This window comes from Balearica regulorum, chromosome 1, assembly GCF_011004875.1.
Source record: "Balearica regulorum gibbericeps isolate bBalReg1 chromosome 1, bBalReg1.pri, whole genome shotgun sequence".
NCBI lineage: Eukaryota > Metazoa > Chordata > Aves > Gruiformes > Gruidae > Balearica > Balearica regulorum.
The window spans coordinates 187,366,266-187,393,264 of NC_046184.1; the positions used below are offsets into that span (position 1 = coordinate 187,366,266).

The 26,999-nt window shown below is 41.5% G+C and overlaps 1 protein-coding gene and 1 long non-coding RNA gene across 8 annotated transcripts in view; one reads left to right on the plus strand and one right to left on the minus strand.

The window, feature by feature from the left end:
* The window catches only part of HTR2A (5-hydroxytryptamine receptor 2A), a 27,345-nt gene extending 26,531 nt beyond the window's left edge, over window positions 1–814 (minus strand). The window contains exon 1 of the mRNA XM_010305685.2: window positions 196–814. Coding sequence (XP_010303987.1) covers window positions 196–610 — 415 coding nt within the window. The 5' untranslated portion in view covers window positions 611–814. The remainder of the gene's footprint in view (window positions 1–195) is intronic.
* The window catches only part of LOC142599886 (uncharacterized), an 8,355-nt gene extending 777 nt beyond the window's left edge, over window positions 1–7,578 (plus strand). For 2 of the 7 annotated variants that reach the window (XR_012833307.1, XR_012833306.1), the window contains exons 2-4: window positions 810–3,780; window positions 4,220–4,410; window positions 5,088–7,578. This is a non-coding gene — a long non-coding RNA (uncharacterized LOC142599886). The remainder of the gene's footprint in view (window positions 1–809; window positions 3,781–4,219; window positions 4,411–5,087) is intronic. The other 5 variants (XR_012833310.1, XR_012833311.1, XR_012833308.1 and 2 more) reach the window with 4 other exon arrangements.
* Window positions 7,579–26,999: the final 19,421 nt, after the last annotated feature.

A 26,999-nucleotide genomic window follows, 5' to 3' on the forward strand; every position in this document is an offset into this window, starting at 1 on the left:
AACTACAAATATAAAGTAGGAAAAGATTTAAGTACTTCACCTATTCTTACATCCATTAATCAATTACATATATTTCAACTTGTATGGAGTGACTACAATTTTTTCTAATAAGAGAATGAAATAATAACAACAACATGTGCATGCAATGTTTAAAGCTTCTCAATACATGCAGTAGGTTACACAGTTTATACTCACCGTACAGTATGGTTAACATTGACACAGGCATGACAAGGAAACCCAGCAGCATATCAGCTATTGCAAGTGACATTAGAAAATAGTTAGTGGCATTCTGTAGTTTTTTCTCCAGTGACACAGCCATGATGACAAGAATATTTCCAGCAATGGTTAAAACAATCACTATCGCTGTCAGCAAAGCTGGCCAGTTTTTCTGTGAAAGCTGAAACAAGGAAGAGTAGCACGGTGGACTCGTGCTACTTTCACAGGAAAGATTGGTTAGGTTTTCAGAGTCCACAGTCAAGTTAAAGAGATGTGATATATTAATCTCTCCAGCTCCATAAACATTTCTGTAGAGTCTTCTCTCATGATTTGTTTGTATTAAGGAGTTTGCAGTTGGGTTCACAGAGCTCTCCTCATCACAAAGAATATCCATTGCTAAGTCCGAAACCGGCGAGATAAATAGTGAAAAATAGGAAATTATCACCCTTTGTCACCATCAGGCTTTATATTCCTCAGCTGTCCATGGCAGAAGTTGAGGGAGCAGAATCTTTTGTCGACTCTATTTTTGCCACTAGCATGATGTAGAAAAGCATACCAGAATTACTCCGAAAGCTGAAATGTTTTGTTTTCAGGTCCATAGGAAGTCCAGTGTTGGCATACATTGAAAATCCAGCTGAAAAGCAAAACCAAGCTGTAGGATACAAAATGTGGACTTGAGGCTTCAGAGAGCAAAAATGTTGGAGAAATAGAAGAGAAAAAACTTTTGCAGCCACTAGGACTCCCCTCTGGAGCTACATCTTATTGCTATTGGTAACTGTAATCACACAGTTTTAAACACAGCAGTATTAAAATAGCTTGCCATACAAAACAGCAGAGCTGACGCTTCCCTATTAAGAAAGTTGATTAAAGATTCCATCCAGCATCTTTCTCTTGAAATAATTAGATATGCTCTTATTTATAGTTCTTCTTCCATAATACGGCTAATAGTCTCTGACTTCTGTTGTATTTCAGTATCATTTTCAGCCACATATCAGAGATTACACATTCTGCTCCATGCTGATCTTTGTAGCTAATTGTGCCTTTTGGCCCAGCCTGGCTTCAGAATGGAAATTAAACGACTAGATACTACGATAAAAACATACAATTTAAGGAAGACTTACATTGTACTTCAGAGCCCACTCTCAAACTGCAATTAGGTGCACTTTGTACCCTGATTTACCATATTCTTCACTGTGTTTAGCCAGTTTTGTGTCCTTTTTCTTCAGCCTTCTCCAAAATGGTGGTATTTGGAATAGTTTTTTGACTTCTAAACTGCACACTTGAGTGAAGCCAGTTCCTGTGCTGCGAGGCTTGCTCTTTTCTTCTGAGAGATAGGCTGCTTGCCGACTCTTTCCTTGTGCATTTCCCCGCCTCAGGGCAAGCTATATTTAAAGTAATAATAATATCAGAGCCCTTCTTGAAGTGACACAAAAGAAGGTACACACACACACACACACACACACACACACAGGAGAAAGCAGCCTGCACGGAGCAATTACTGATTTCAACAGGAATGGAATTTCTTGCTCGCTGCCTGGTTCGGTTTGTCAGACCTCCCACTATCTGGATGTCATAAACTGCAAGGTAGCAACAGCAGAGGAGGGCAGGGGAAGGCAGACCAAAGAGGGTCTTTTTGGTAAACTAGCAGCTTTTGCAGTGTGTATTTTGGAGGTTCTCTGCTTGGGTGCTTTTTCAGTGCACACTTTCCATTTGCAGAGGCTGGCTTGCAAACACAGCTGCATGCAATTACAGTGTTTTTACAGGATGCAGGCTTAAAAGAGACAAAATCTAAGGCTCGCGATGGTAGATACTAGTGAAAAATGTAAGTGTGAAGCTTTTTCCATGTAGAGGGGAAATTATGCCAGCCTTAAAAGGAAGGGGTAATATTCAGCCCCCTTCAGTTTTAACTCCAGGTCTGTGTTGACACGTTAATCAAATTGGCAATAGATATTTATAAAAAAATTGAAGTCGCTCTGATGTCACGTTTATTTGTTAGGAGGTGGATGTAACAACTAACCCCAGCAGCCTGTCCCAAGCAAGTGTCCCAAATGAAGCAGTTCAGTAAAGCAAAACGGTATACAGCAGAGGGGGAAACAAAACAGTCTTCCACTGTTTCTGCCCTGTACCTCTGCTTCCAGGACACAGATGAAGGAAGAGCCCACTCTTCCATTTGCCACCTAACACAAAACCTACTCCCAGATTTTCTGAGACTTAAGCTGTCAAAATTTCAGCTAAGTGGGTCCGCTGTTCCCCTGCCCATCCTGAAATATATTGCAGATTTCCCTCATGTAGAAGGCAACGACTTTATACAGGCAGGCTCAGGCAGTTTGCAGTGTGAGCTCAGAGAGGTGTGAGTGTCACTGGGCACCGGCGGGTCCCGGCGTGCCCACGGGAGCTGCAGTGTGCTCCCATAGCTCAGCTCTACGTGCAGCACCACTAACCCTGCTGCACATCCTGGGGGGGCTGCAAACACAGGGAGAGTTACTACAGCTCAGCTGACAGGTGCTAATCTCTTCAGGGGTCAAAACCTTGTCAAAGTGAGTCTCAGCACCCGCCAAAGCCTGTCCAGATTATTGAGGCACTGTTACAGAAAGCCTTTCACAGTAACATTCCTTTGGAGCCAGTTTCGCTCCCAGCTGAGCCCAGACCAACAGCCGTCACGGCAGGATGGAGCAGCCAGGCAGTAACTCCTCCTGATGCCCACGTGGGAGCTGGAAATGAGTCATCCTAGTACTTACACTTCCCAACCCCGTAGGTGAGGCCAGAAGACTATCAGGCAACACAAGCTGGTAAAAAAAGGCTGATAATGCTGAGTTTAGCAAGAAATGTTTCAGTCCTGGCAGTCCCATCCAGGAGCCAGAAGAAGCCCTTTCTCTCTCTCCTTTAATACGGTAACCAAATTGGTTACTGTGTTCACCAAGTGAATTTGGCATTCATGCTCCAGAAGGTTTGGCAGCCGTCCCCATGGAGGTGCCCTCAATGTGAGAGTGCAGGTCTGCTGCAGAGGTTGGGCCCCGCTTCTGTTGAACACGGCTACTGTGCAAAACAGGGCACAAGGCCCCTTGGCTAGGGGAACACGTAACCCTTTGTGAGGAACCCAGGTGTCCTGTTACTTTCTTAGATGGCTCCCTCTGAGCTCTAATGACTCTAATGTAACAGTGGTGGGTGGGAGGTAGGTTTTTTTCAGCCCAAACTGTGGGTCAGAGGCTGTAGTTGCCAGCAAAGCCCAGTTTCACTAAGTAGAGCTGTGCACTCCAAGGATGGCATGGAAGTTTAGGATCTGGTCTTCTACTTTCCTGAATGAATACGCTAAGAAATAGGCTGTGTGTAAAAAGCTCGTGAATCCTGATTTCACATCTGCAGCTTCCTGTAGGCTTGAAGCAGACGCCTGAAGGGTAGAGAGAGGCAGAACGCTGTCTGTCATCCTCCTGTTCCTCCTCATGGAGGAGCTTCCTCTCCCCTTCACTGCAGTGCCGCGACTTTCACTCAGCTACTTCATCTTTCCTCTGCTCCAATGACTCATTTAAGACTGCGGCTCTGCTCTGGACATCAGGAACATAAAAGGTAAGTGCAAACAGGCTGCATGTTGCCTTGCCTAAGACCTTTGCAGGTGCAGTCATAAGCTCTTCAGATAGGCACTGCACCATTTCCTTTGGTCTAGTTGTAGACACATCACCGTAAGGTTTGAGTGCCTTCTGAGCACTACTCTGGACCCCCCGAAAACTATTTGACATTTGTGAAACTGAGGCACAAGTAGATGAAATGTCTTTTTTTAGGTTTGCACATGAAACATGGATGAATCAAAAACACTTTCATGTAGCCTAGTATGTCAGAAACAAATCAGTGATCTTACGATGTCTTCTAGCGAAATATCTTGGATGTGCTACTGAGCACAAGTATATTGTATTATTAATCTCAGGAATTGTTTTTCACTGCAACAACACCCCTTCAAACCTTCCCAAGAACCCGAAAATGGCTTCCTCTCCATATGGTGTCATTACAGGTGTCAAGCAACAAAAATCATCCAACCTTCTGTGCTGAACCCAGTGAAAAGAAGGTATCAGGGCTTCCATGGGTGCTTTTGTCTTCTTGCAGAACTAAACATGCAATATCTGCTTTGAAAGAACAGTGAGGTACAACTCCTAGATGATTTGTCATGTCTAAAGCCAACCTTGACCATTGATTTTCCTAAAGGTGAGTAGCTCTGGAAAACAGTAGATCCCATGATTTTCCATTTTTAAACAAACAAGCTCGCACTGTGACAGCAGGAGAGCCTGCAATAATAGGCAGCGTGTCTGCACTAAAAAACAAAAAGACAGCTACAGTCTGTCCCAGTCTATGTAAATTAAGTGAAATCTTAGCTTAAAATGGTGATAATGTGGTCTGCATTAGACAGAAAGCATTCTTTAGAAACACAGCTGGCACTGGAACAGTCTACATATTGCTTTTTAATTTCTGGAAGGCACTGACATAGCAGATTCATGGGGCCCCCTCCTCTGTTCCCTAGCTCGCCTTGGAAATGTTGTAGGACATTAATCTGTCCTCTTGGGCAGGGTTTTTATGCTTGGCATGGTGCACATAACTGCTTCCTAGTAATGCCGCTTTTCAGCAATTTCATCTGAACGAGGAGAAGTAAAAAACCCAGTTTACATAACTCAAACTTAGTGTTCTCAGGATTATTTCAAGTATAAAATTCCCCAGTTTGTCATTACCCTCCTCAATGTTTTGAGTATATTGTGTAATCAGTAAATGTATAAACTGCAGAGGTTAATCTTTCACTCTGACATCTCAAAGCAAGGCAAGGGGAATGTGAATAATTTGTGTTGTGGTTGAGACTACTACTATTTGGTATCTCTGTTTACATTTATCAGGGGCTGTTGGAGCAGTTAATACTGTGGCACCTCAAGACGTGAATCAGAGCCTAGTTATTACAAACCAGCACAAATAACTAAACAGCGTTGCTTTGTTTGACACGTGCTCTACAGTCAAGCTCATTCTGGATCTCTCAACCTTCTCGACTCATGCCGTTGCAGTGAGGTGAGAACAGGTTGACGTGACCTTTCCCAAATCCATGTGGGAGCAGCATCCCTCACCCTTGCTGTCCACAGATGATGATCCCGAGCAAGCTGGGTGTTGCGGCACCGGCACTCTGTGTCCTCCCGTGAGCCACGAGTCTTGGTGACTGAAAACCTGTGGTAAGTAACTGGTGTGGTGTTGTGGGGGTCTCTGATGTGAAACTGTCCGTATTGATTTGGTCTGGACAGCTTTTGAATGAGAACTGAATATTAGAAAGTGAGGCTGAAGAGAAAGCTGGAATAACTCAATTTAACTAGAACTTCTAAGTGTAATATATACTAAGCAATCTGCAACAAGCAAATATATATCATATAAATATATATAAAACCCCCTAAAACTCTCTAAACTTTCATGTCTATCCCACACACAAATGCTAGTTTCAGTCTCCGTTCAATCCCAGGTGAAGCTGTGGTTTATCTCTTGCTTTTAAAAGCCTGATTGTCCCATTCATGCATGAGTTTTGGAAAGATGTGCAGTATTCCTGGTGATTCATAGCGTGTCCTCCTTTCTAACCACATGTCACTCTCTCAGGATCTGCAAGTTCCTCCGCATACTCACAGTCACAACAAGTAGGTCAATGTGAGAGAGAACCCGGAGCACCTTAAGGCACACCTTTTAGCTGCCTAAACCGGTGTACTGAGGTCAGTATCATTGCACCTGCAACTGCTTTTAGGTTGATGTGATTCCGTTGATTCCAGTGTGATTCCAGTGGAGCTCAATGGAATTGCTCTGGCAAAAACTGATGTAATGATTAGTTGACTGGAAATTACAGTTGGATTTTTTTTTCCTCACATGCAGTTTTGACTTTTTAAACATTTCATTTCCCATTCCTTCAGAATTTTTTCATGAGAGGAAAAGTTCTGAAGAACTTCAGTTTGGAAGTATCCAAGCATTTTGCTCCAGTATTGTTGATCTAAATGTAACATTTTAATGTTGTTGAATTAAAAATGTTTTCTTGTGCACCAGCTAACTGGCTGAGATGCAAATTGTCTTATTCCCTTATTCTCCTGGACAATTTATATCCACCATAACAGAAAGCCCAGAGGCAGTTTCAAGTTGAACTGAGTTGAAATAAAATATTCTGGTTCAGTTAAAAAATAAACTGAAACGTTTGATTTGGGTCAAGCCAATGTAGTAAAGGAAATATTTTGTTTTAATTTTCCCAAAGGAAACCTGAATGCTTTGGGCAAAATTAATTTTTTCTTGCATAAAAAGTTGATTCTGTGGAAACTTGATTTCCCACTAGAGGCCACATTGCTGGGGAGTGTCCATTATGCTTTTGTGCTGAAGCAATGAATGGCCTGTGATGCTTTAAGGAGGAACTCTGCAGCCTTATTTAAGGAAACCTTTAAAAATCTATGCTTTATTTTAGTGAAACCTGAAGGGACAGGTTCTTCTTCATGTCTTTCTCTCAGCTGTAAATATTAACTATTTATATATCTGACAATAGCTTTTATATCACCAGAGGCCTCTACAGACATTTGATTTACTATAACACATTTGGCTTTAGATATTTTCATTTCAGCTCTGCTAGGAAGAAGCTGGCAGGTTGGCTTGCTCTGAGACAATATTATGCTGTGTTCTGATCATCTGAGTTACAAATTGGCCAGTTCCTCTGTACGTAAAATTTTATTTCATCCAGACACACATCAGTGCAAGTCCCATGACATAAAGCTCTATATTCCAGCATTAGTACCAGAATCTCTTCCACTAATTGTTTCCTCAATTTAAACTGCCCTCAGTAGTGAGCATTTTCCACTTGATTTGCTTCGGTCTACTGCTTAAAGATGCACTGTCTCCTCTTGCTGCTGACAATTAACACTGGTCATCATCCAAAGTCTGTATCACCTCAGCTGTTATCCAGTGAAATAACATCTTTTTAATGAGGTGATCAAAACCATACACCATATTGCAAAGGTGGCATTGTGGGAACTTTCTGCCAAGCCAGTATCATCTGTGGGGAGTCTTACATGCCTGTTAAAAGCTTTTTTATCTGTTCATCTGGTGCTGTACGCTGCAGAAGATGATGGGTGCACTTCATCCTTCCTTCCTTTCCCCTCCTCTAATAACTTCCATCACTTTGTAAAGAATGACAAAGTTTTTAATTTTTTTCCCCTATTCATTGCTGATGCTTACTTGTAATTTTAGATCCTGCAGTATTTAAATTAGAATTTTTTCCTCCTCAAGGTCAGTACAATACTACAAAAGGAAAACAAAATCTGGTTTGATTTTTTGTGTTCCAAGCACTGATTTGTCAGTATTTCTCTGGGCTTTTTTTCCTTTTTGTTTCTCTAGTAGCATATAAGCAAAAAAGCAAGAGTAAGCTGAATCCGTGAGGACCTTGCTACATTTCTACTTGGACATTGATGGAGTGAGAAGCATTTATAAGAAAAAAAAAAATCAATATTGAACTGAAGAGGTGGGTCTCCTCTGCTGGTTTAGCAGCATTACGTGGGGGCAGGGAGTAACCCACATATATTTGTACTTCCCGTCTCCCCAGAAGCTCATGGGTTCACCAGTGTATGGCAGACAATACCGGAGAACTGTGAAATAGGTAGGAACCTGCAGGAATTAAGATTACAAACATTTTTTTCTCTGCATACCATTCTCGATCTTTAAATATGGCAGAACCAAACAGCTCCAGCCCTGAAGTGATGATCTGGAAAAAAAAAAATATATATGGTTGCTATTTGTTACAGCTCTCTATTAAAACTTGCAGGTGACTGCTGTTATGTTTTCCCTCTCTTATTCCTGGGATAGCACATTTTCCAACTTGTTAAGTTACAGTATGTAATTTATAACCATCAAAGTGGAAAACATTATGCAGCACATGAATTAGCATCAGTATAAATGTCTGTTATTGAATGTGTGCTATATTTCTAGAAATACGTAGTTATTCCTCCTTGGCAAACCTAAAATTTTTGCTATCAGGTTTTGTTTAATTATGTTTGACTGATTAGAACAGCTTTAATGGATGCATGCAAGAGTTCTATAAAGGACAGTCCCCAATAGGTCTAATTTTATGTGAAATTAGGCAAAATTGTGGTCTTTTTGCAAACACAGTGCAGCATTAAATCGAGGTTGTTTGGGCAATGTGGCCTGGGAAGAAGGTGCAAACTTGTAACAGAGACACGCTGGCTGAATGGGTCCTTAAATAATAGTCATGATATTGTGACTGTGGCTTGTCAGGAGTGTGAGTTAACATCATAGGCTAGGATCCAGTCTGCCTGTTTGAGACGGGTATCTACCTAGATTGTAGGTGCATAGTAAAACAGTTGCCTTAATGGAAAGGCAATGGAGTCTTTCCATTGAGAGTCGATGGAAAAGCTTCCATTGATTCTGTGTCAGTAAATTTAGGGGCACTCATTCACCAGACTGCTGTGCTGGATCCTACTCTATAACATCTCATGTAAGATGGCAATTCACATATAAAGCTACAAATCGTATCTTCGTAGCATCTGGTTCTTAAAACAATGAAAGCCAAGACAGATCTACAAAATATATTAAAAGAACCGTGTTACCTCCAGGTATGTAAATAGTTTTTTACATCTAGATGCAGCACTGTCTGAACTAGTTGATTCAGCTCAACTGACTGTTCTGAGATTTTGCTGCTTACTTCCAATGCTTTAAATGCTGTATTATTTCTTGCAGAATAATTTAACTATAATTTAAGGTGTTCCAGAGGAAACGTAACATCCTTTTGGCTTCGTGGAACAACTAGTTTCCACCTTTTTTTTTAGACTTAGTTTGTGAACAGGTATTCTCTATAGAGCCTGTAAAATTCTGCTGTGAAGGTCCTGGGGAGGTCAGAAAAAACTTACAACTTGATTTGTAAAAGAAGCAGTTATTATTTACCTAGCTTAACAGACACTGCTTTATCTGTACTCTAGTTCTTGAATATCACTGGAATCCAAATGTTTTTCTTTAGAGCACTTAAGGCAATAGAAACTATTTATTTAAAGCACTGAATCACTTAAGGAAACAAGTGGAATACTACTGAAAGCTAAAATGTTTTTCCAGTGGGGTTTGATATCTCAGTAAACATTTTGGCTTTCATTTTCTTCCTACTCATTTTTGAGTCCACCAAGGATCCAAATATCAACTATTCTATCAATTTCCACCAGGGATGCAGGTACTGTAAGTTGGAGTACAAGTGGAGAACCTGATCACTTTATGTAGTGCAATTTGTACCCTCCCACACTCTAATATATGGCTGAACACCACTGTATTGTGGAGTCCAATAAAAGACAGACTTCTTATGTTATAATCTTTTAGAAAAATTCACACTTACTGAGCATGTCTGTATCTTACACACTGGTATTGTACAAACATGGGCTACAGCTGAGCATCAGAGCCGTGCGGGGCAGGCATGGGAATCTCTGAGGGCATCTCTGATCTGAATGTTAAATTGGCTGTATTGAAATATCACTTTTAAATGAATTGAGCCTGATGTCTCTCTTTTAGTGGAATATGCCTTTTTAATGATGCTTCCTTGAAAGCTGTTGATGAGAGGCAGGAATGAGGGAACGGTCATTACCATTAAGTATTAAAGTGCTGAATGGTAAAAGTCATTGCCTTTCTTCCAACCACAAGCTTTTATAATGTCTATTAATACAATATAGGACACTGCAGCTTTTTGTGGTACACACTGAGTCACTGAACTGACACACAGATCATGCCCTTGCACACAAATAAATCCCAGTTAGCTGCTGGTCAGCTCTGGTCATCTAAGAGAAAGTCCACAGAGACATGGTGGCATGACCCACTGCAAGGAAGATGTATGTAGGTGTAAAGGAGTCCCAGGACTTGGGCAGATCAGAGTACTTCTCACAGCATACACATCCCTTATGAGGATGGCTGTTAGCGTATTATCTAGCCTTTGCAACTATCATGTATATGTCCTTGTGAGATACCAGCAAGAAAAGACTTCATGAAGGTTGCCAATGCTACTGCAGCAAGGGCAGGGAGGATGCATGAGCACCCTTGGGCTGCCCATGTGGTGGATGGAAGGCACCCAGGAGTGGTGCTGACAGCGTTCCCTGGGATGTGCTGGCAGATACAGGGTGGCGATAGCCCCAGTGCTCCAGTGACTAACTGGGACCTGTACCACCACATGGTGAGCAGAAGCACGGGTAAAAAGGAAGGCACTTTTAATGCAGATGTGAAAGTAGATGTTCAGGGTGATAAGGAGAGATACCAGGAGCAGGGGCTGCTGCAAAGCAGCAGAACCTGCAGAACAGAAAGTGAGAGCTGTATAGGAGGATGAAGAAGGATTTGATGTTTGATGTTTGATGGGTGAAGGGGAGAAATGGGAGGGAATCTAACAGTTATGGTTTGCAGATTCATAAGAGTCAAGTATCAGGTATATAGAGTCAGATGAGTCTTTGACAAAAACTCCCATCTCCTGTGGCCAGCTAGATTCCTTTTTAAGCCCAGAAATGACCCTTTCCCTCATCCATGGTTTGAAGTTTGTTACTTCAATGCAAAACCTGACAAAGTAAAAAAAAAAACCTCAACAAGATTATATCTTTGTCCAAAAGAGTCTTTAGGGTCCTGGAGGGCTCTCTTTAAAGTTTTAATCCTTTCTTGGCTTTCATACATTGTCAAGTCCTTATTTTAATGCCCTTTTTATCCTTCCGTGTTTCTTAGACCACTTTATCTCCATGTGTTTGTCAGACTTGCTGTAGAAAGAAAAACTTCTCGAAGTAACTTAGACCCATGTCTCTGTTTGGACAAAGAAAAGCAGAGCTTGGCAGTGGAGTACAGTATCTTTCAAACCACTGGTAAATCAATGTAAATGGAAAATCTCCTGTTTTCACTCCAGTATGTTTCCAAGTGTGGGAGGGAAACAGCTTATCTGAGCCAGGTTCTGCAGCAGGGCAGAATCTGGTCCGTAGAGATCTTGTTGCTGCTATTTCACAAGGTGGTGTGCCAATACACTTTCCTCTCTGAGACTGACTCTTAATACCTCTGACACTCGAGTCCAGTGACAGTCTGAGAGAAAACAGCAAAGAACTTGCCTTTCTAAAGGAACGCTTGGAATGGACAGGTGAGCTTTCAGTAGAAACTATGTGTAGGCAAGAAGTCATAGTTAGTTGCACAGGTTATAATGGGGAGCAAATTCAGAATAGGGATTCGTGATCTTTTGTTTGCAGAGGCAGGCTCCTGGTGCTACTGGAAGTCCCACCACGGACTGCTTGGCAGAGATTAGAGGCTGTGTGTTTATATGTGTCTGGTTTTATATATAGGGAGATTTTGGATTGCACAATCCACAGGAGAAAAGGCAGTGGGAAAAGTGCATCTCCTTTCCTGGTTGCCTTGCAGGAAGAGTTATTATGAACACAACTCATTTATCAGCAACGTATTGTTTATTACGGTCAGGAGTTGTGCATAGGGTAGTTTGGAAATGAAAAGGACAGAAGCACCTACAGCATGTAGACTTTGGAGAGAGACTTTTGCTATAAGGAGGTCGCTTCTGCCATTTGTGCCTTATACCTTGTCCCCAAGAAACACACTGGGAGAGGAACAGAAATCAAACTGTTCTATGGTGCTGGAAGACTTCAAAGCTACGAGACATACCTGGCACATGCTAGATGGAATCAATACATCACACAGGAGAGCAGCAAGCATTGCACCGAATTGCTTTTTAATGCTCCCTGTGTGGTGTTTAATATAATGCATGGCATTAAAATGCAAGATTCAAGCCAGAAGTTTGCCTCTGAAAGTAAATCTGGCATCCACCCAAATGCTTGACAGGAGATGAGCCTTGTATTGTTTTCTAATGGCCAAAACCCCTGGGCCCTGCCAGCCTGGCAGAGTCTGAGTCCTGAGTCAAGGGCTGCTCATGGAATACCTTTTTCCTGTAAATATGTGCTTAAATACCAGGCTGCTGAACTGCTGCATCCGGCTTGAATTATCCTGTGCTGGTGATAGGTGAACAAAGAAAATAGCGTGATCCAAGACAAATAATGAAAGGCTTTGTAAAAGGAAGAAGTTCCTTTTCCTAACAGCAAACTCCCTGAAACCAAGTGAATCAGGCTCCCACAAAATGTAAGCTGGAGAATGTGGGGCAGATGTGCCTGCATCAAAATGCATGAACTGTCTCAGTGACTCTAAATACTAAAAAGAAATGATCCAGGCATATTTTATGGGCTGCACTCTGCAAAGTGTTTTCTGGCATGGGGATACAATACGTTCTGGGACTTGTAGGTGGTTCTCCAAAATAAACAAATCAATGCGACCCACCTCACTGTCCAGGCTATGGAAAATTAATTATTATAGAGAGTCATAGAAACTAGAAATCAGCCTGATGATACTTTGGGAAGGCCATCCCAGGAGGCACTGAGCTCCAGGAAAATGCAAATGTGTAGATGGAGAATGGTGCATCCCTCCTGCTTGCAGCTGTCTGGGATAGAGGTCCCCATTTTCCCATCCCACTGTTGCTGTTTAGATGTTTAGATATGTTGGTTTAAGTTCCCGTAAGGTCCCTGGCATCCATGTGTGCTGGCAAGTGAGAGCAGTTAGTTCTGTAATGTCCAAATCAACTAGCAAATTACTGCCTGAAGTCTGTTTTCTGTGTGTCCCCCACAGCTTCTGGGATGAGCTACTGGTCTGGGTTCACGTACACTCTGTAGCAGCTGACTTATGAGATAAGCAGCTCAGTATTTGCACCCTCTGTCTCTGTCTCATGCATGCTCGCTGGTAAAGAACAGGAATGAGCCATTAGATTCAAAACTTGAAAATCAGAAATGCTCTGGGGTGTATCATCAGCTGGAGGAAAAAATCCCATCATTACACTGCTACTACAGCATCCACCTTATTTGTGCCTCCAATTCAAATGCATTAAACTTAATTACACAGTAGTACAACTCCAAGAGAGATTTACCATATTGGGATAAGAAAAGCTTTAAAAAAGCACTCCTTCATTAATAATTGAAGCTGCGCTTGTGCTGGCAACAGAGGAAAGCACATTGATGCCAACCTGTGGGACATGGTGCAAAGAAGCAATCTTAAAATGTTTTAATAAACACATACAAATCCTGAGTTTGTGGTCATTTAATCCAGAACATGGAGTCAACAGATGGAAAAATCCATTAGGTCATCTATTGTGTGTCCCTGGCAGTGCAGGACTGCTGCAAGCAGTGTGTTTCTGTTGAATCAGTCTAGTTCTCCACACCCCAAGCAATGGGACACCCAGTTCCTAGAATATCTTCCTATGAAAAGACTTTTTGTTTTTTTCCCCTCCGCAATGGGCAGTTTAAATTCACCTTGTGATTTCATCCACTGTTCCTAATTGCATCTCTTCTGCTGAAGGAGGTAACTCCCCTTGGTGTTCAGACCCTTCAGATGTTGATAAGAAAATCGCTGTGTCCCTTTTCTTTTGCAGATGTGTTTAAGCCCAACTCTGTGCATATTTAGCCATTTAAATCTTTCTTACTGCAGCCCCCGCATCCTTTTTGCTCCTCTGCTTTTACAGTTTCTCACTGTGCATAAGTCTTAGCATTTCAGCTTTGATGGTAATACAGCACTCAGGACGGGTTTGGCAAATCCTTGCATCCATAGTGGAAGATAATTTATCCTATTGTTCTTCCATTTTACAATTAGAGATAGACAATTTGCTTTTGCTTGGACTCTCTTCCCACCGCTTTCTGGGCTGGTACGGATTGTCCTTTCCAGTGCAATTCCAGCCACATTCAGTCCTTGAAATTGTGTTTGCAGCTTTTCCCCTTAAAAACGGGGGGGGGGGGGGGGGGGGGGGGGGGGAGAGAAAGTGAATTAGGAGCTTTTGCTGTTTTCATTCCATCATTAATCCTGTCACTTCTAAAAGAGTTTGGGAGAAGTCAAGCATGGGGGGAGGCTGGTGGCAGGCGAAGGGGATAAAGCAAGGCAAATGCTTTGGAGGACTGGTGAGCATCAGTGGAAAAGGGCACTTTTGAGGAGGATGGCTGCAGAGGGTATAGCGAGGATTACAATGGGAGGTTGAACAGGGGAGACCAAACAGGCAGGAGCTGGCAGGAGGAAGAGATATGCCAATGGCGGCTGATGGGATAGAGGGATAGTGGGGGAGAGGGAAATGGTGCAGTACTACTGACAGCTAAATTTATAGCCTGCTGGATATATAGGGTGAGAAAAACAGACTTCACAGTGCAGCAGAGAACATGAGAAAGCTGTATTTGTAACCTTGAAAAAGAGCTCATGCTCTAGGAGAACCTCCTGTACTGAGAGTAGGTCTTGATATAGGATGATGTGGCATTGTAAGATGGAGCAGAGTGAATAGGCATTGAGAAGAAAAGTCTTCCACCACCATGTGCTTGACATAGCAGGACACTGTAATAAAGAAGAATGGCAGAGGTAAAAGCTTTAATGATAAACTTCCCCTCAGGGGAGCAAGAGGACCCCAAACTCTAAGGGGAATCTCTGTTCAAAGATTCCTCTTTTACTTTATAGCATGAGAAGGGGAATATTCTGCTACTACAGAATCATTCCTCCAGAGGAGAAGCCCAGGGGTATGCATGTAATGTGGTAAGAGCGACAATATTTGGATAAAGTTGTGAAAACAACCTCATCTTCACGGATCCTGCCTGTTCCTCCAGGTTAACAGGTATTCGGAAAAAATATTCACTGTTGCAATTAGCATAAGGAAGCCTGTATATCAGTTGGTTTTGTTTTTAACTCCATCATGCTCAATGCTCACAGGAATTTCCCAGGAGGTCACAGCCAGAGAAGTATCAAGAAGCCTACTGGGGTTTGCAGACAACCCACTGGAACAGATTAGAATGTAAAAATAATGGCTGTTTTGTTTTGTTTCTGAGCAAATTTCTTCAGCTGCTCTCTTATTCATAGGATTTTAGCCACATTTCTGTTTGATTTTGTTTTTTTTTTCTTTAAGTGTGCAATCCAGATTTTCCTGCTGGAAATAGTCTCCTGCAAACAAGTGCTTAAGTGTTAAGCAAGCTTGACCCTTCCTATTTTAAGTCTTTGCCACTGCCACACCCATAAGCATCCAGGGCAAAAAGTGAATATAATTTCCCAAAGCATAATGATAGAATTTCTCAAACAGTAAGTGAGTGTGAGGTAGGAAGCTCCTTTTTTGATTATTTAATGGCCCACATTCATTAGTCATAGTGGTGTCACCATCCCTTGTTCCAGCTGCATGTGCTTGGGCAGGGTTTTGGACAGTGCAAGCGATCTCACTTTGCAAGATGCTTTGTGTTCACAGTCCAGCTGGAGATTCCGTGCTATATGGACATGCATTTTCATATGGGTTAACTTCTTCAGCACAGGAGCAAGGGGTTGGGCAGTTCCTCCATGTGAAGCAATTCAGCAAAGTTCAGGATCTGTGAGGGATTACTGCGAACCAGCAAATATCCCCTTTCTTGTTCTGAGCAGGAAAATATTTGTATGTGCTTACCCTGTCCTATACACATAAGAAAATGAACAAAACAAAGCAGGACTGCCCATGAATATAATTCTGTCAGCTTGCTTACACCCCAGTACCTCAAGAAATGTCAAACTGTTCCTGCCTTGTGGGAAGTAAAATGAACCTATGCTTGGGTAGACTTACAGGGCAGATTTTGCCCAAAGGGTGCCTGACCAGTGGCATGTGTCTATCTGTATTTGGTGCACCTGCTGATCTCAGCCCTCTCAGTATATTTTATAAGTTACTGAATGTGTTTTTCTTGCACCCTAACTTTGACTCCTTCATTCATTCACTCACCATGCTGGTTTTCTGACCGCATGCACTCCTTGCCAAAGAAGGGTCTTGAGAAATTGCTTCTGAAAATGATCTGAAATTGCAAGGAGTCCCATGTCTCTGCTTTCCAGATTTCTTTTAAAAAATATTATATTGGATCTGGTGCTATACTTTATAAGCCACACTGGAACAGCTCAATAGTTTAAGCTTTGTCTCAAAATAAAAAAAAATAAATCCCTTTTGGTTTGAAAAAAAAAATCTCATTTCTCACTTAAGGTGAGGAGTAATTCTTCTGTCAGCTGTGGCAACTCGTCAAGCTACAGAGCTTTGATAGTCACAGAGAGTGTTTTTCTGCCTAAAGTCCTTTCTTGTCCTGTGAGGAGCGGGGAATTGGCCTCAATGATCCTTATGGGTCCCTTCCGACTTGAGATATTTTATGATTATATTATTATATGATAAAGTTTTATTTGGGATGCAATCAGTTTAACTGGTGTCTGCTTAAGGATTTAAAATTCCCAATCTCTTCATTCTAGAATAACCTGATTGGAAGGATGGCAAGTAGTGGGCTGCTGCGATCAGCAGAGACAGAAACCAGGCTAGGAGAAGGCAAGATCTTCAGCTGTGACTTGTTTTGGCTGCAGCACTGTTGGAAAGAGAGGTACCACCTCCTCCTCTCCCTACAGTGGTATCAGCCAAGCAGTGGCCCACCCTGGAAGCCACGTAGGGATGACAGTGCTGCTGTTGAAGAAGCACTGAGAAGGATATAAGGCATTGGGAAACAGCAGTGCTAAAGCACCAAACATGCCTTGAGGGAGGACACGTTGAGTGGATGCAATCTGAGGAGGACTTGCCTTGAGAGATTCTGAATGGCTTATCCCTGCTGTATATTTGATGCGAAGGTACAGTGAGGCATTTTTGTCTAAGCATATCCAGCATTGAGTGATTAGGAATGAAGTGCCTAGACAGGACTGCTTTAATTTTCAGCTATGTAAAAGGCAGGTCCACCACAGCCTCTTCTTACTGAAAGTGAAAGCAGGGTGGAAATCGTATATAGATTTGAGGGCTGGTAGAGTTCTTTCACCCTCGTTTGGTTGAAATAGTTGGGTGTTCTGTGTTTGGTTTCCATTCCTACCCAGTGAAGCAATGTAGAGTGAAGATGGAGTATCCCTCTGCAGACATGTCCTACTTTGGTGTTACTGTACAATAAAAACATAACATATCAGGAGTCCAAAAAAGCAACAAATAAGTGTAGGGACTTAACTCAACAGGAGAGATTCCATTGAATTGACTATTAGCGCAGGTATCCAAGAAGGGATGATAAAGACAGGACGCATTTGTAGAATTCTACACAGAAGAAATGGAAGTAGCAAAGTCTAAGCAAGGAAAATGATGGAGCAGAAACAGGTTGAAGCTAAGAGGCAATTTTTCTTCCATCGTCTTACCTCCTTCTGTTTCTGGAGAAATACACCACAGGTAACCTCATGAACAAAGATTTTAGAAAATACATAGATGACAGCAAATGTTTTGCATTGAATAAGACTCAATGTCTGGAAAGGTTTTTTTGTCATCTCTAGCAACCAGCTCTAACCATGACAGTATAGAAGATGGCAACAAAACCCTAAATCCTGCTATAATTTTTACTTGTACGGTCACAGTGAAACTTGCTCAGAACAATATTGGTCTGAGGAAGCACAGCAAATACCAATTTATGATATTTCTTCTTCCGTCAAAATCAGCTGAAATGCTGAATTCAAAATAGAGGTACCAATTGCAATATTAAGGTATGATTTACAAAAATCCTACAGTATGGTCACTGTAATGTCATACCGGTTTCGTAATGTATGTGCCTAAATTTTGCACAATTCCATATCCATATTTTCAGATTAAGTTCTTCACTGTTTGTAGCATTTGCAGCTAAAATATCATCCCCTGGTTTAGAAGATTAAACTAATCTTCATCTCATGGCAACAGCTCTGGTTGGCATCCTAACACTGCTGTAGCCAAATGATTTTGTGATGTTGCACGTTCATATTAAGATAAATTAGCAGCAGAAGTCATGCACTGAAGTTACAGTACATATCATCATCACAGGGTGGGAAATTGTTTGAAACAATTTCTTACTTAGCCACAGTGGGCAGCTCATAAGCTGTTCAGGGCTTTGCGCATGGCAAACATACAAAGGGATTTGGGACTGAAAAAGGAATACACGGGTGACCATACCCTCATCCAGTGTGTAATGGCATTGCCAGTGGAGAATTCAGCCCTGATCTGAATGGGGAAGGAGATGTATAAGACTCAATGAATTAATCATTGCAGGTTCACTTGCTGGCATGGGTGGAGAGAGGACGGTGTGGTGTGGTGGTACACACTTCACAGTATCTTGGAAAATTCACTGCCTAGCTTTAACTCTTCAGACTTCAGCAGAACTAACTGGAATTGCACAAGATCATATCTTGACCTTGAATGATAATCAGTTACATAATTAGTCATTGACATAAGATGTCTAATGGAGCTGTTTGAAGAAGAAAACATTCTTTAGAAAAATACCGACATTTTGTTGGAAAAAGGAATATGTATTTGATTAAGACAAAGGTTTTCCCTCAGAATCTGAAAGTGTTTAAAAGAGAGGAAACATTTCTGCAGAATGGTTTTGTTTAATAAACCCCCTAATTTTCCTATTACTGTGAAGTGTGTATAGAAAGCACTAGATGAGTCCCAGTGCTTGGGAGTGGATGATCTTATCAGACTTCTGTACAAGCAGAACTACAAGCTCTCTTCCCTCCAGGGACTTTGCTGAGGAGCAGACAATGAGAAAATCACAGCTGAGGACTTCAGATACAAAAGTGCACACATATTTCCACCCATCAGAGAAGATAGTATTCACCTCCATAAATATGCTTTCGTGCATATGGCTTAAAACAGCATTTACCTCTTTTTTCTTTTTCCTTTTCCCCACCTCTGAAGCCATTTAATTTGTGCATGTTCACATCTAGACTGCTTTTTGGTTTAGAGGGAAGGCTTTATAATTGTAATCCACAGGGGCTCATGACCTCACAATAGGTATTAAAAACATTTTTTTGACCTTTTTAATGTTATACCAAATGCTGCTAAGCAATTAAGGCAATAAATCTGCGTAAACTGAATGTATAATTCCTCTTAGGAATGTAAATGTGAGAAAATTAAATGTCAGCATCTACCTTGGTGTTTACAAGTGCAGCCATACAATGCAAATTCATTGCCTTACCTGAATTCCAATTTTGTCAATATTGCTGTTAGAGGGACTTTTTAAAAAAAATAAGTTCAGATACATGATCTCTTTGGTGGCGCTGAATGTCCCACTTGTGAGATACTTTCTCTGACACTGTTTACTGCTGATCCTGTAGAAGCAGGTGCAAAACCAACTTGCATGGTTTGAAGAGAAGCACAGTGTCAAATACAGGGTCTCACGCGTGTGAGATGGAAATTCCCAACTCTGGCAGTGGGTGGCCTGGGCAAGTCATTTCACCTCTTTGTGTTCAGTTTCCTTTTACAGTATTTCTTGTCTCATTGGGCTTAGAAATTCCCGCAGGCAAGAACTGTGTCCTACTCTGCTTTCATACCTTGCCTGGTGCCATCAGGGGACCACGTGCTCAGCCCCAGGCTCAACGGAGGCTTATACATGGTACATGATAATGCACACTGATAATGCACACTGCCCATTCCTGTCTGCCCATGCATTGGGAAGAAGAGGGGAGAGGAAGCAGGAAAGTTGTTTGCATTAAGTCACCATCTAGAAGCTCCTACTCTTTGGAGCTGAGATTGTGATAGCTATGCGCTTCCTAATGACCTAAGAATTCACTAAAAAAAGATAAAGAAAAATCCTTCCCTTGACATATCTTGCTGCTAAGAGGGCTGATTCCATCTCAAGACAAGATGGCTTTGGGTTAAAAAGTTGTTATTGAGAGTTTTTTATTTGTTTCAGTCCTGGTTTTATAATGTCCCCTCAATTAGCTAGAATACAGGAGGAGCCTCCTGTTATTTTAGTGTAGACTAGTCTGGCTGTTCTTCACTGTTTTACTGAATTTGCTTTACTTAGCAAAAGGAACTGACAACACTTCTGTCGACATCTCTTCTGTCTCATCTACCAACCTGTCTTCAGGTGAATCAAGTGCCACAGTTGCACAATGAAGGTGACAAACATCCTTCCTCACAAAAATGTGAATATTATCCCCTTTTATTGGTTATTTTTGCTCGACAGTTGATGATACAACTTGCTGACCAAGACTGTGTCAGTCTAATTAACATTTCCATCATTTAAAAATGCGTGAAGGAGACTTTGATTGTAACATTCCTTTGTCTTGCATTTTAATGTTAATAAATAATAAAACTGCAGTGTATGCCACTGTGTCAGACTGATATCCTCAGAGAGAAATAACCTTGCTTCTAATGCTAACTGAAATGCAAGCAGGAACAATGTCTATGAAGCCAAGCCAATAACCCCCCTTTCTTGAGTTTCCGAAAAGTTGATTCACTCAAATCCAATTAAAAGAATAATTTTGTGAATTAATTAAATTGCCCTTCCACTAAAGTTGAAGCTTAAATAGCTTGCTGCATTTGATGGAAAAGCAAAATAACTTTTATTGAATAAAGAGTGGACGGAAACAGAATTTCTACCTTTGAAGTAAACTGGGAATTGAGTGCTCAGCTCAGATTAAATTTAAACTTGGCTATTTCCGTGTAGTTCCTTGATGGGTTCATCTGTACTTGCAAATACTTGCATGATTACCTTAGTCATCACCTACAAGGATGAACTGCTTCTGAGCAGATGTATGTTGATAATCACGTTGCATACTTTTGAGAGGAGACGGTCTCTTTCCAGTAGATTTTCTCTTGGCCATGTGTCGAGTTCCCCAAGTCCAGCTGTGCAATGCTGTGGTGGGGTTGACCTTGGTTAAGGGCCAAACACCCACCCAGCTGCTCACTCGCTTCCCCTCCTGAACGGGACAGGGAGAGAAAATTATGTGAAAAAGCTCATGGGTTGGGATAAAACCAGGGAAATTGCTTACCAATTACCATCATGAGGAAAACAGACACGACTTGGGGAAAATTGATTTCATTTATTGCCAGTTAAAAATGTAATAGGATGGTAAGAAACAAAGGCAAAAACTAAACCACCTTCCCTGCACTCTTTCCCTTTTCCCAGGCACAACTGTGCTCCTTCATTTGCACCTCCTCTACCTCCTGCTCTCCCAAGCAGTGCCGGGGATGTGGGGAATGGGGGGGTTACTGTCAGTCTGTAGCATCTCCTGTCTGCTGCTCCTTCCTCCTCACACTTTTCCAATGCTCCAGCGTGGGTTCTTCCCATAGGCTGCAGTCCTTCAGGACAAAGCTGCTCCAGCATGGGCTCTCCATGGGTTGCAACTTCCTTTAGGGCACGTCCACCTGCTTTGGTGTGGGGTGCAGGGTGGATATCTCCTCTGGCATGGGATCCTCCAGGGGCTGCATTGTGGATATCTGCTCCGGTGTAGTCTTTCCCAGCACCTGGAGCACCTCCTCTCCTCCTTCTTCTGACCTTGCTGTTCGCACTGCTGTTTCTCACATTTTTTTGTCTCCTCCCCTCCCTGTCTGGCAATTTTCCCCATTATTAAATACTTTTTCCCAGAGGCACCACCACCTTGGCTGGTGGGCTCAGCCATGCCCTGCAGTGGGCCCATTGGAGCCACCCTGCAGCTCCCCCCCCGCCGGCAAAGCCAGGGCATGGACATTCTGTACAAAAACTCAGTGAAAACCTGCAATCCCAGCAATTATTCTAGCAATATTCCCAACTTCACATTGGACAAATTTCATTAGATGCTTTCCCAGATTGGTGGCCAAAGCCAAAGTTAGGTTGGTATCACATTTTCCTCACCCACAGAACTTACCTCCTTCCCCACGCACAGTCTCATGAAACTGAGGACACCCCAGTTTTGGATCTCTCTTAACTAAGGTATATTGTTTCTCTTCAAAGATGATGAAGAGTTCCGGGTTTGCTGATGGCAGTCCCTCCTCCCAGGTATAATGCATCCTGTGAAGGTTACGAAGATGAAGGTACTATAAGAGTTTCACACTGGGATAAAAGAGATACTCTCTTACAGTTTTAATAGTCTTCTACTAGAAACTAGCGAATATTTTATAAGCAGAGTTTTGAAACCTCTGTCAAGAGTTGATAATTAATAAAGGCACTCCTGTGCACCGATATGTTGTTCCCTGTTCAAAGAACTATACTATAATTAGCTGCACTCAACACAATTTAGAGCTTCAAGTGTTAGTGAAAACAAAAATAATTCTTACCTACTTTATGCTGATTCACACTTTGCATAATGGTGGGCAATTGCAATGCCCCTTAAAGTAAAGAGCACACTTACTGTGCATCTAATCCTTCCACGCTTTTTGCAACATTAACTTTTAACAGTTGTTTACACATGAATTGGACTGTTATGGATATGCTCTGAATAACACACAGAGTCAGAGCAAAGGTCATAACCAAGGTATTGAAGTTTTATTAGTAAAATCAAAGAATACAGGGGGTTAGGGGTTGACTTGGGTTTGGTTTTTTTGATTTATTTTTTATTTTCCAAAAAATACCCTGCTTGTCAAATAGGTTTTCCCAAATAACATACATAGGTATATAGAATATGACTGAGAATAGTATCTGAGAGCAGAGGGTTTGGTAAAGCTGAGAAGCTGAAATGGCAACAAAAGAAATGCTTCTTTATGTAATCACTATGTGCATTTTGCTTAAAAGAAAAAAAAAGATAACTGAAGTCTAACAAAAAGGCTGGAGTAGAATTTAATTCATAAGTAAGTCAAATCTCTTCAAACATTGAATTTTATGAAGTATTGCAAATTTAATTTTACATTTCCTAGTTGCATATCAAATTTGTACCCTACTTATATTATTACTACTTCCCATGTATAGGTCTATATATCTATTATATATAGAATATATGTGCATGCTTTATATATATATGCAAAATATTTCTTAGTGTTAATTTTGAAATTAGTGGCTCTGGGGAGTTTTTACCCTATCTTTGTAAAAGATTTCTTCCCTTTTCTCTGGAATTGAGGTAATCTTCTGTCTTAATAGATATTACCCTAAAAATGTAAGACCCCAACGTACATTCTATGAGAAAATTAAATTAGGAATTCATACAGACAAAAGAAAACTACCAGAGATGCAGTATGCAGACATTGGTCAATACCAGGACATTTAAGAAGATTCTATGAAATCTGTTTCTGTGATTGAAGTCTTTATTTTAGAGCTCAACTGAAAGATGACTATACCAGCTTCTGTACCTGCTCTTGTAAGGCGGTTGATCAGTTCTGACTCATAAAGAAAAGCCACCCACTGAATCACCAGGTCACAGGTCTGGGTGAGAATCAAAGCTGTGCTAGAGGCAGTTTGGAAGAGCTGGCTGTTAATTGCAGCCAGTTCTGAGACTGACTGCCACCAGGTCCAAGAGGACCTCAGGCTCCCCTGCTGCTGCTGCTGCCCCACTCCCAAGAAATACAACACTAGTGTCTGGTTCAGTAGATGGCTGTTCTTCTCTGACCTGCTCAGCCTTAGACCCCAAATCCCTGATCCTGGCTGTAATCTGTATCCTAGGATCTGGAACCAGACAGTATTTATTGGGCAGAAGATACTCCTGTTGGCAGTGGTCTGAGGTAGGTTGTTGGAAAAATGCTTAAGAGACTAATAGAGTTGAAAATAAAAGCGAATCGAAAGCTGACCCTCCAGACATGCTGTCCCACCAGCTCTTGGAAACCACAGACAACTCAGCTGGAGCACAGAAGCTGTGGGATCAAATCGCTTCTTATTAACTCATCCCAACAAGTCCTAACAGCAGCTCATGGGAGGTGTAGGTGTTTGCTCTTTTCTTCCTCTGCCAGCAAAGATTTCTGAATATAGGAAGGAATATGTTTCAGAATATATCTCTGGTGTCAGGGAGTAGATAGCTGAAATCCTCCTGTGTCTAGGACGGCAAAAGTTCTTGGAGTCCTGTTGTCTTCTCCTGAGAGGAATTACTGTTCTTTATTACATGGTAAACAGAAGCACATACCTTACATTTTCACTGTAAAATTTTTAGTTTGAGAAGGTTTGGTGCAGTATTATAAAAAAGAAAACCTCTCAGCTTCCAAATTTTTTTTCTCAATTCTGTTTTCTGTCACAGCTAAAGAAATAACATTAGTTTACTATTTTTTTCCCCAAGTAAGAAGACAAATAGAAACTAAAATCTAATTTTTCAGAGGTGTTGAACCAAATCACGGCACTTTTTAGATTTAGCACTGTAGTCATTTACTGGGACAAAGTCCTCTGCTTGTGTAAGGAGAAATGTAGCCATCACCACATGATTTGCTGACACTGCCTAACAGAACATATGCCTGTGTTTTGGCTGGGAGATGGCAGATGTCATCTTGTGGGAAGCCCAGGGGAAAAATGAAGACGTGACTTCAAACTGTACTTCTGCCTTCAGCCTGGCAGCACAAACCTCCCTCTGTCACCCACCCCACTATGTGCATCGCGCCACGCTAAATCTGCTGCAGTCAATGGGGAACGTAAATAGCCGGAGCTCCTCATTCAGTGGTTTTGTTCTCCCGGTCTTCATTGTGTGCTTGTCTGGTATAGTAAGTGCCTGGCAGAAATGCAAGTTTCATGGGGAAAAGGACAGCACAGACTCTGTGTGGCCCCATTGACATTCCCTGCTTCATGCTCTTTGTGGCCACAAAGATGGACTCTTTGTTGACCCTCACTCTTCTGTGGCTTCAGAAGTTTTCATACTGCGACCGCTGAATGCACAGCAAATCCAGTCTCACACACAGATGTATCTTCTGATTCAGCAGAGCAGATGCAATTTCTGTGCATGTAGGGAAGCCAAATATCCTTCTGAAATACAGAGGCAAACTCCCTGGGGAGATGTGTCGTGCTGCAAAGAGCTGAGGGCAAACTGAATTTAAGAAGAGAGACAGGCAGAGGGTAAATGTTGCATGAATATGTAAGGCAGGAGGATTTCTGTGGAAGACATTACTGCAGACTCAGCAGCACTTAAACTGCCCACAGCTGCTGTTTCTCTGTCACCTTTGGAAGTGGAAGATTCTTTAACCAGCAGCAAGGTCAAAGGAAAACTCTAGGTATAACCTAAGATCTCAAGTTGCTCACTGTGACCTAAGAGAAAACCGTTTTATTTTACCTTGTCACCTTACAGACATTCATGATCAGAATTGAATAACCTGCTTTCCTTTGGGAAGACTTTGGACTAGGTTGCCTTGAGATCATGGAAATTCCCTTCATTTCGTATATGCATCTTGGTGGTTTGTTCCCCTTCCCAGTGGGAAGGGAGAGGGAAGATTAAGAAGAAAAGGAAAAGTTTCGAGAGTTTTCAGAGTTTATTTTACTTTCTTCCTTTCTATTTAAAAAGTGTGCCTGTGAAAGAGGGAGGAAGGGAGAGGAAGAAAACAAAGAATGAGACTCTTTAGAAGGAGAAAAATTTGGGGAATTCTCCCATTCTTCCTATTAACTCTTTTTCCATACTTCTTTCCAGCAGAAGGAAAGAGAGAGGGAGGGAAGGAAAACAACTGAGGAAGGTGATGGCAAGGAATTCAAACATTAGACATTTTGCTTTTAATAAGGCAATTATATTTGCTCTTAAATTTTTGGTCAACATTTCCTATGGGAAGAATACTTTTAAAACCAGTTCTGCTGGTCAGGCATCATTATTTGTGTATATGGCACTCTGCATGTCTGCAAGAAGACAAAATCATTCTGAAGTGTTTGCCTCAGTGCTGGCAGATGTGGCAAGAAGTCTAGCTTTAAGAAATGTTAGTGGAAATGGATGCTATTCTTGTTGACATCAGATAGGTCTCTCTGAGGTAAGACGACAGGCAGAGCACTGCAATGCTGCAAAAAATATTTGGGGATATACAGTCAACAAGTGAAGTGAACCTGAGGTTAATGCAAGGAAGCTCAAATTGAATTTGCAAGGTAGCACTCAAAAAGCATATCTGAAGAACAGAGTAAGTCTGCATATGTGAAAAAAGGAACAAGGAGTGTGGGTTTGCAGGCAGGAAATAAAAAGCAAATTGATAGCCGTGCCATAAAGGCTGTGGGTATAAAGGACAAGCCTAGAACAAAAGGGAAAAAAGCACAGAGTATGAGAGACCATTACCTTTAAAGGCAAGAATCATAGAGTATGAGAAGCAATTGACTTTTGTGTCTTTTAAAGAAGCATTAGATATAGGAAGACAAAACAATAACCCAAGGGAAAGTGGGCTCCCCAGGTTGCAGGCAAGCTTTCATACCAGCAATGCAGTAAGTCCTTCAGTGCTCTTCCAGTTACGGACCAGTAAGGTGTAGTTTACCTTAAAGGTAAAGTAAACTATAAGGGTATAGTTTAATTGTTCTATGGTAAATGACAGCAGTATAATATACATTTGTGATATGAATATTTCTTAGAGGCAGTCACAAGAACTGCATTGCTAAATTGCCACTGTCCTCTTGTAAATGTTTTCCTTTTATCTGTCCTATTCTTCCTTCTAAACTTTCAAATGGGACAACTGTCATTTTCTTAATTAAAGATATCAGATCTGAACATGATGCTCATAGGTTATTAACTTTATATCAGACTGCTCTTCAAATGCTGTACTGTACTTCTTGAGGGATCCTGCAGCAAAGTGAGATACTATGATCTCCTTAACCAGAGACTCCAGGGCATCAAAGTTAAAGCTAATTAGGATTTATGAGACTTTGGTGGGAATATAATTTATATGCGAACACTATAGGTGATAAGGGGTTTCAGATGATGATGGATCTCAGCTGAGCTCGGATACAGGATAAATCATTAGGAGTACATTACACATTATTTTTCCATTTCATCTTATTGTCAGTCAGAAGGCTAAGGCAGGGAAAACACTGTGCATGTGACAAAATCTTCTGGCTCACCTTTTGTTAAAATTGAGGCTGGGACTGAAGCAGCAATTAACACCTCCTACTTAAAAAACC